The sequence below is a fragment of the Glandiceps talaboti genome, chromosome 2 (genome assembly GCF_964340395.1).
Source record: "Glandiceps talaboti chromosome 2, keGlaTala1.1, whole genome shotgun sequence".
NCBI lineage: Eukaryota > Metazoa > Hemichordata > Enteropneusta > Spengelidae > Glandiceps > Glandiceps talaboti.
Genome location: NC_135550.1, coordinates 12,868,651 through 12,878,407, shown reverse-complemented (window position 1 = coordinate 12,878,407; position 9,757 = coordinate 12,868,651). Strand labels below are relative to the sequence as shown.

Sequence of the window (9,757 nt, the reverse complement as noted above, 5' to 3'; positions counted from 1 at the left end):
TCAATGCTACAATAAATGCTATAAGCTCAACTACTCAGACTGTACTTAACACTTTATTGCCCTGATATGGGGAGTAAAAGTAAGGGCAAAATTAAGCTTGCCCCCTGGGAATGGTACATACAATATTATTTTGACCAGTGAATTTATATGCCCAAGTGATAGTGAGTGCATATATTGAGTTCGCTGGTCAAAACCAAGTGGTATATCATCCCCAGAATGTGCTGTATTGCTATTATATTATACCAGTATATTGAAATACAAAAAACAAGATAATTAACTAAATTAGGTTTCATGGTCTTATTTGGTCACCTGAGTTTCAATAATTTACATAAAAATAGAGCTACTTTCAATCTTTTGACAGCTGATCTGAACCAAATCAAGTCTAAACATGGCCATTGTCTATCGGGCATACAACCGTGGAGTCATGATGAGAATTTGGTTAGAGTTGCCATCTTGGAATCAGGTTGCAGGTTCAAGCCCTGTCACTGCCATTTGTTTCTGAATGGTTAGTTCTTGGGCAAGATTTTGAACAGTGATTGTACCTCAGTCAACCCAGCTGTTCAATCTGGGACTTAGTAGGATAGAAGTTGCAATGTGAATGCTTAATCCTATGTGCTCATAGAGAGTCCAATGGATTGTATGTTCCCCAGGGAGTTGAGGATGGCAATTGGGCTGTTGTGTCATTATAGATCCGTGTCAGGGGTAATAACTGTAAAGCGTTGTGAGTACAGAGTGGGAAATTTCTATTTAAAAAAACAAAACATTATTATTATTATTATTATTATTATTATTATTATTATTATTATTACTGTTATTTAGTTCTAACTGTGCAGTGACTGGGTTTATGTAATCCGATTCTCCTTTTTAGGGATAAGCTGTATATTGATCAGCCCATTAAAAGTATAGTTATTAAACCTGTTTGATTCAACATATCACTTGAATGGTTGGAATATGACATGCTTTACCATTCTTTGAAGTGTTAAGCGTATAGACACAGTGGCAGGATGATTACATATATCAGGGTGAGTTTAATGCCAGTAAACTTATCAGGTTTGGGGTTTTCCTATTCAGACTGATAAACAATACTATGGGACAGGATCGTAGGCAAGTTTTACTTAGATAAGTGGTAAGTGTAGTGTAAGATCTTACACTTGCATCATTTTTATGGCAGAACACATACATTTTCCTCTCCATCAGAGTGAAGAACCCGTACATGTTGCTATTATCCTTTGGCACTGATTTGTACAAACACCCAATAACTCAACTGCCTTTGAAGATATTTGAAATTCCCTTCATAACTTCCCTTAAACTGCCCTGTCTCATTCAGAAAATCTTTCTCTGAGTTCACTACCATGGTACTCACAGGCGCTGATGTTTAGAACAGACGAGAAAGTGAAATACTTTAAGCACTACTTGTAAACATCACAAGTTGGACAGTAATGTCACCTTCGCAGATATCCCTATTATCATGATTATATAGAATGGTTAATTTGATTTCTAGACCACTTAGATCTCTCGCTTTGCACTATCAATATACTGGTATATTATAATTTAGAATAATTGGTAAGAGTTAAGAGCAAGAAGCACATATTTCTTCATTGCCACTAATTATGTAACTATAATATTAGTGATGGATGCAATTATTTGGGTTTTTTTTAACAGCATTCATTGCTTTGATAACGTTGAAAAATTACATAATTGTTGAAATTATTTCAATGACAAAGAAAATATGCTCATTTACAATACAATGTACAGACATTGGTCTCTTTATCAGCATATTTATCCTTTGTTGATGAGTTCATGTCTGTCTGTCTGTCTGTCTGTCTGTCTGTCTGTCTACTGTCTCTGTCTATTGGCATGTACTTTTGTCTGTGTCTGTATGCCCATGTATGTCTGTCTGTCTGTCTGTCTGTCTGTCTGTCTGTCTCTGTCTGTCTATATGTATGTATGTATGTATGTATGTATGTATGTATGTATGTATGTATGCATGTATGTATGTATGATGAGTTTGTCTGTTTTTCTTTCTGTCTGTCTGTCTGTCTGTCTGTCTGTCTGTCTGTCTGTCTGTCTGTCTGTCTGTCTGTCTGTCTGTCCGTCTATCTACTGTCTGTCTATTGGCATGTACTTTTGTCTGTGTCTGTATGCCCATGTCTGTCTGTCTGTTTGTCTGTCTGTCTGTCTGTCTGTCTGTCTGTCTGTCTGTCTATATGTATGTATGTATGTATGTATGTATGTATGTATGTATGTATGTATGTATGTCAAAGCTTATTGGCCTGTCTGTCATTATGTCTGTCCATACAGGTAGTGTAACAGTGGTGACAATCATCAGAACCATTGGTCTAGGGTTAGGACTATGCATCTGGTGCTCACTGAATCTATTGATGGGTTGGGCCAGTGGCAGGTAAAGTATATGAAAAGTGGTTTTTATTACTCTGGTAATCAAGGCTTCGTTTTCTACCACTATAACAAAACTTTTGTTGCAACATGTTGATACAACAGTGATAAGGTTTTGAATGGACAGTTCAAAGTGACCATATGGATGAAAATTTGATATTTATTTTGGACTTTTAATTTATAAAATAATTTTATCATGGCGTCCGGTTCTAGGACAAATGCCCCCGGACAAACGCCCCCCGGACAAAAGCCCCCGGACAAATGCCCCCGGACAAACGCCCCCGTAGGACAAATGTCCCCTGGACAAACGTCCCCGGTAGGATTGTCATTGCCTACGGATAGAGATCCAAAAAATCCAGATTTTGGGAGTACACTTAAAATATGGTTTTATCACTTTTATTGTATAACGGACGAATAGAATGGACAGAAGATGTTCAAAAATGTTGAATTCGACGAAATAGGGCATGGTTTGGTTTTATCACTGTTATTGTATTATTACCAAAAGCGTGCCTATAAAGTGATTTCGCGATCGGGTGGTGTACTTATGTTAAAAATGACTTAACTCAAACAGTCATTGTTATATACACATACACATTTTATTTCAGACATGAGACTGAAATTGTGATGACAATAAAGAAAAATACAACCAACGAAGTATGATAAACACGGGATTTGATTTTTAAATAAGGTAGTTAATATGAATTGCTTATGTGTAGAACTCCAGAATCTGATTGCATAAATACTAAATATTACTATAATATTCAAAATAGGAGGTTGTGGGCTATTCCCCTCAAAACTTCAAGCACATGACGATTCTCGAAATCAGCAACGATTTGTGTAGAACTCTGGAATCTGATTGTATAAATATTAAGTGATAAAACCGTATTTTTAATTTTAAGAACATCGACTGAAATCACGTCTTTCAATCACACTGTAGTAGAAATGCTAAGTAACCCTAATAAAAACATGCCTTTATTGGTTGAATTGTGAGCAAAAGTCCTACCGTGGGGATTTGTTGGGGGCATTTGTCTGGGGGGCATTTGTCCTACGTGGGCATTTGTCCGTGGGGCACTTGTCTGGGGGAATTTGTCGGGGGGGGGGGGTTTGTCCTGTTACCTTGTTTACCACAGTCATATCATGGTTGTAATGATAAAATATCCTCTCAGCAGATGTATATTCACATTTGCCAATAATGAAAACCAAGCACTGCACATGTGAAACAACTTAAGCTCTTGTCATAATACCAATCAAATTGCACCATATTGTAATTTTTTATTGCTTGCAAGCCAAGTTGCATGCATTTGAACCCTAAAATATTGACTTTACAATCTTGATGTTCTACATCATGACAATACGTATATTGTCATTTGCTCTGAAGAGTATGAAATATGTAATATGCAGCTGGTGCTGGTATGATTACCCTTATTTTCCAATATTTTTGTGTGTCAAGGCCCCAGAATTCGGCTAAATGACATACAATCTTGGGGAGTAATATTGAAATATTTCTGACCAAACATTGAAATAATGCTATGCAAACAAATTTGGGGATAACTTGTACATCAAGTATAAGAATTGATAGATTTGTAGAAAAGGTCAGGGAATTTTGTTACTGTCTGATCTGAACTTTAATTAAAAGTCATAACCATGTACACTTTTTTGTTCCTTTTTATTCCTGATGACAGGTTTGGTTGGTTTGGATTACATCCACAAAAACCTTCTGACGAGATATTAAATTATGTTGCAGTGGGTTTAGCAGTTTTCGGGTAAGAATAATGATATTCATTCACTCTGTTAGTTTTCCTTGGGTTCTCCATGGCCAGATGCTGGTCAGTTACCAACCAGTACTCGGAAAGTAATCTTCAATAATTACTTCTAATGAGCTTCATATTTACATAAATTACAGACATGGTACAATTGATAGTTACTTGCAATTGAAATACATAATGAATATTCATTGACTGCTCATGAATATTAATCACTGACCAGAATGTTGGGATCAGCTCTCATTTGAGACTAAGATAAAACCCTCTGTTTAACACTCCTTTGAGACTATGGAGAATCCTGCAACCAACACTCTTTTAAGACTAGGGAGAGTCCTTCAACCAGCACATTTTGAAGACCATGGAGAATCCGGAAATCAACACATTTTTAATAACATGGAGTATCATGAAATCAGCACATTTTTAAGACATTGAGAATCCTGAAATCAGCACATCCTAAAAGCAGCACATATTTAGGATCAGCACATTTTTTATAATCATGGGAATCCTGAAGTCAACACATTTTTAAGACCATGGAGAATCCTGCGATCAATACTCTTTTGAGACTAGGGATAGCCCTACAATCAATACTCCTTTGAGACTAGGCAGAACTGCCAGTGTGATTTCAGTCTGTTTTGATTTATTTGTTTCTAGTTTGAGAATATATTTTGATGTCTTAGGGTTATCGGATTTCTACTGGTTAAAAGTGAGACTGTTAACCCAACAGAGTCTACGGTTGAAAGAACAATTCACTACACTGGTTCTTCAACTGACCCACCTGATAATGATAACAATGTCAGCAATGATGATAACATTCAATCCGTAAGAGAAGAGGAAGAGGTATTTCACTTCACTTTTGAAGTCATGCACTGAAATAATTAAACACTTGGTAATGCAAACATGCATATTTGAATTTCCATCCAAGTTGGATGCTGCAGCTATAATAATTGTTGCATCACTGTTTTCTTAAAGTGACCATTATGTTGACCTCTGTTTTTTCATCATCATCATCATCATCATCATCATCATCATCATCATCATCATCATCATCATCATCATGAGGAGTTAATAGTTATTTGGTTAAAAAAAGTAGAAGCAAAAGTCTTAGAGTATTTATTATATAATGGTAATGCATTCACTTCATAATCAAGTTAGAGGGAAACTATGAATTATTTGTTTCATAAATTTAGGTCCCACCCAGATTCGTGTTGCCATCATGGTATCAGGGATAACTGGTTCTTTTCTGTCTCAAAAATCATTGATTGAAAGAAGAAATATAGGGTTGGTTGGGTCATGAGAAACACAGAAAGAAAACGGGTCACCCTGATGAACTCATTCACTTTTCAATTTCTTTGTGTGATGGATGCTGCAGCCACAATTAGCTATTATTCTCCATTATTATGCAATATAGGAGCACTAAACTAAATTGTATGTTGTTGTTTCCCGGTATAGCATGTGCAAATATCTGATGAAATACAAGTGTCATCCAATGACAAACAAAACGATGTATCATGGATTGACAAATTATCACCGATGAAGAAGAGAATTATGTAAGCATGCTTTAATATAACTTTCAAAAAAATGCACTTAATTCTCCCATAGATATTTTTCATACAAAGATAAATACACACAAACACATATAATACGATGCTATAGATTTCCATTTGGGTTTGATCTAAGTGACAGGATTGTTATTCTTAAATGATTGCTGTAGATCTACCAAGGTTGTTTCAATCAGTCCACTGTTAAAGAGTTTCCTGGTATGTTTTATTGCTGTAGTGGATGTGTGCTGGCTATTTCTGCTGGCTGTCTGTATGGATTGAATTTTACACCCTGTGTATGGATACAAGACAATGTTGATGGGGCAAGTACCAATGGTAAGGATGAAAGAACTAATCGTGGCAAAGTAGATAAAATCAAAAATATTTGAAGACCCTGTTTTCATATTTCCTTTTTATCAACACAAGTTTGTGATTACACTTTGAACTTAAAGTGTGGTACAGTTTGCAAGGAAGTTTAGATTTTATGATATAATCATATTGAATAATAAGACTATAAAAAAGAGAGAATATTCAGATTGATCAAAGATGGCCATCTTTAAGTCAGTTGTGTATATGATGCAACCCAGACAAGGGCTGTGTGAATGTAAATGTGCCTGAGCTGCAAGATTTACTGTGGTTTTTTTTTAATTATGAGTGGCTGTATAGAATCAGGGGATACAGTACATCATTATGATAGTATTAAAACATCATTATTTGACTCCACACACAGTAAGTTTTTGCTTTTTAATTTTTAAAATCCCTTTTGGGGAAATTATGCCAAAAGGTGTCTGAGACAGAATATATTATAATAATAATCGCTAAAGTTGTAGTGATAATTGTTCATTCATGAGGATGTGGATGCAGGTTCCACTTTAAATTTATTTACATATCTGTAGGTTTGGATTACGTGTTTGCTCACTTTTGTGGAATTTATGCAACTGGTACAATATATTTCATAAGTTATTGTATCTTAATGAGAAATAAGCCAAGGATCTTTCCCAAGCTGATATTACCTGCCTTTATATCAGGAGTGATGTGGGGTATAGCACAAAGTGCATGGTTTGTGGCTAATTCCATCCTTAGACAATCTGTTAGTTTTCCGATCATTGCCACAGTAAGTATTGTAATCCGATTATTTGAATTTATCATTTTTTTCCAAATTACAGTTAGAAAATATTTGAGAAATTATTTTGAATTTTAGTTCCATTATGCTTAATCTGTCACCTACCTCCTTTACAATGTATGGAACAATACAAAAGGTTATTACTTAATAATGAAATAAACCTTTTAGTAGTTAACTTCGTTTATCAAATGTGTGGTGTTCAAACATTCTATGTCCAGGATTTTATTAGGACAAAACTACTATATAATTTCTCAAATTTCATAGTAATATCGTGAAAGTTATAATGTATATTGATAGTACAGCTCAGTTTTGGAGGTTTTGTAAATGTAATAATATGTTTTTGGCAAAATCTCCAAAATAAATCATCTCTACTTTTCCTATTGGTGTTTTGAAGCATTTTGTTACAAAAATTCCACAAAGACAACAGAACACTTGTGGATAATCAGAAATTTGTAATTTAACACCTACCTGCAGTATCATTTGACCAAAATTCTTGTTTTCCTCTAACAGTTAAGCAAAATTCATTATTTTCATTCAGTTCATATCTGGAAATGTTACTCATTAATTCACATAAATTTAATTTACGTATGAATGTATTTCCCAAATCTTAAGAACTGAGCTGTCACATTTTTGTATACCTGGTATTCAAGGTATCGCCACCACAAACTGGATAGTAAGTTTAATATAGACATATATGTTTTGTTTTATGTCCATATTATGCATATAATTTCTGATATATATTTCGCCATTTCTTTCAGGGTCCTACTGTTATTGCTGCAATCTGGGGAGTTGTGGTATTCAAGGAAATCAAAGGCAAAAGAAATCTTTTGATTTTAATGTTAACCTTTGCCATCACAATTACTGGGGCTGTGATGTCAGGTTTATCAAAATGAGACAAACATGAACTCATATCTAGCTTTTAAATTGTTCATATATGACATCTCAGGACATTATTTCTTGGTAGTGTAAAATACTTAATATGAGTCCATTTATATTTCAATATGGTAACGTTGAACATCATTTTTCTTCTTCAGATTTTAGAAACAGGTGGATCATTAAAAAAATATCAATATGGTAACTTTCAACATTTTTGTTTTGAATATAAGATTCATTTGGATTTCATTGCTTTCCATCTAAGATTATGACAAAAGCCAGGCTTGTTTATTACACAATTGACAAAATATATTTCTATTAAAAACTAAGTTTAGAAATCTTGGATTTTGTTATAAAGTTATTCAATCATACATTTTTCTTACTGTTGCCTCTACATCTTCTACCAAAATCCAATCAATTGGTCCTTGTGTGATTTATACAAAGGGCAAGTTCAGGATAAAAAACGTTAACGATACATTAGCTAGCCTGTCCACGGCACTTGGTCTGTGAATACGCTGTGGATCAATAAAGCTAACACAGTTACTGACCCAGTGTTTAACAAGCTAGTTAATTGATCGGAAACGTTTTTGATTCTGAAAGTTTCATCTGCATGTGAACCCATCCACGGTCTTGTGAAATACCCTTGTTACAAAGAAAGAGACAGACAGACAGACATACAGACAGAGGTGAAAACACATCATTTGGTCAGAGAAAATTATATAATCATATTTATGATGGCATGATTTTATGGTGTGATTTTCTATTTTTAGTTGTTGTGTAAATTCCATTGTATTCGAAGTATACTTAAGGTGGGAATTAAAACATACAGGTTCACTCGGGTAGGTGATTCTGGCAAGCCGAAATCTCTTCTCGACTCAGTCGTGACTAATTCCCGACTTAGACCTGGACGATCCCGTACGAGAGAGTGTGAGTGCTAGAGTGCTACGTTAGAACTGTCCATACTTAGGCCAAAAAAAAATATATATCTGGTTCTGGTCAGGGTAAACTTTCTAAAGTGGTGCGACAACGCGAATTTTCTTTTTTCTATTTTTTTATTTTTTATTTTTTGCAAATTAGTAAATACACATTTTTTGACACTTTACATACTCTGTTCTATCATATTTATCTCTTGAAAAACTTCCTTTTTCTTTGAAGCAGTTTAGGCTTTGTATTTAAGCATTCTTGCATGCAGGGTAGATTTCAGCTGCTTGTTCTCCTGATATCAGGAATAAATAAGGAACGGGAAAGCAAAAATTATCGGAAAAAAAGGATCGACGCGGGGGTATTTAGGGCACGCGCGCGCTGACCAGAACCAGATATATAAATTTTTTGGCCTTATACCGACCAACTCTAAGACGCGCAACACATAATTCCGAAATACGATATTTTGGATCGTATTAAACAGAAGGCCACTTAGACTAAAGATCAGCTGTTGTGGGCGCTCTTATCATCCGTTGCCAACTATCCGCATTTAGATTTATCTGACCTTGGGATGCTTATCGAGATGTACTTGAAGGACAACGTTTATATGTTCTTTTTACTAGATAGGTTGGTTTGCTCTGTGTAATAATACAGAAGCCAGCTGACTTGAAATAAGTGAAATAATCTTTCTAACATCGATATCGCTACATTTTATTATCTGGCCCGAAAAATCTTTCTAACACTGCTTCTTTTCATTGTGCGAAATGTTGTCTTTTCATCTCACAAATTATGGTATCGTCCATTCATTGTATACGTGTACGTACATTGGTCTAAAACTCTTTCAATCAATATCTGATAGGGTTGATGTCACCAATCAAATGGTATGTTCCTTTTCATGTTCTCTTCTCCAAGACAACGTTTCACTGGTTAAAACATGAAAGCAAATAAAACACCACGGTAGCATTTTACAGTGGATGTCTTTTATTTTCATAATCTTCTCATCTATGAAGAGGTTCCGGGATAGTGGGAAAATGAATTGAGATAAACGTTTTCGAGGCGTGTCAGGTTTCTTAATGTAATATGTTGTTACCTGAATGTGTAACAATCAAAATGTTACTTATGTAGCGCCCCTACCTTCACAATGA

General features: G+C 34.9%; 1 protein-coding gene across 1 annotated transcript in view; it reads left to right on the top strand.

Moving 5' to 3' along the window:
- LOC144444428 (transmembrane protein 144-like) overlaps window positions 1-7,711 on the top strand; it is a 9,131-nt gene extending 1,420 nt beyond the window's left edge. The window contains exons 4-10 of the mRNA XM_078133843.1: window positions 2,302-2,401; window positions 4,077-4,157; window positions 4,835-4,994; window positions 5,607-5,704; window positions 5,934-6,031; window positions 6,592-6,809; window positions 7,577-7,711. Coding sequence (XP_077989969.1) covers window positions 2,302-2,401; window positions 4,077-4,157; window positions 4,835-4,994; window positions 5,607-5,704; window positions 5,934-6,031; window positions 6,592-6,809; window positions 7,577-7,711 — 890 coding nt within the window. The remainder of the gene's footprint in view (window positions 1-2,301; window positions 2,402-4,076; window positions 4,158-4,834; window positions 4,995-5,606; window positions 5,705-5,933; window positions 6,032-6,591; window positions 6,810-7,576) is intronic.
- The last annotated feature ends 2,046 nt before the right edge of the window (window positions 7,712-9,757 follow it).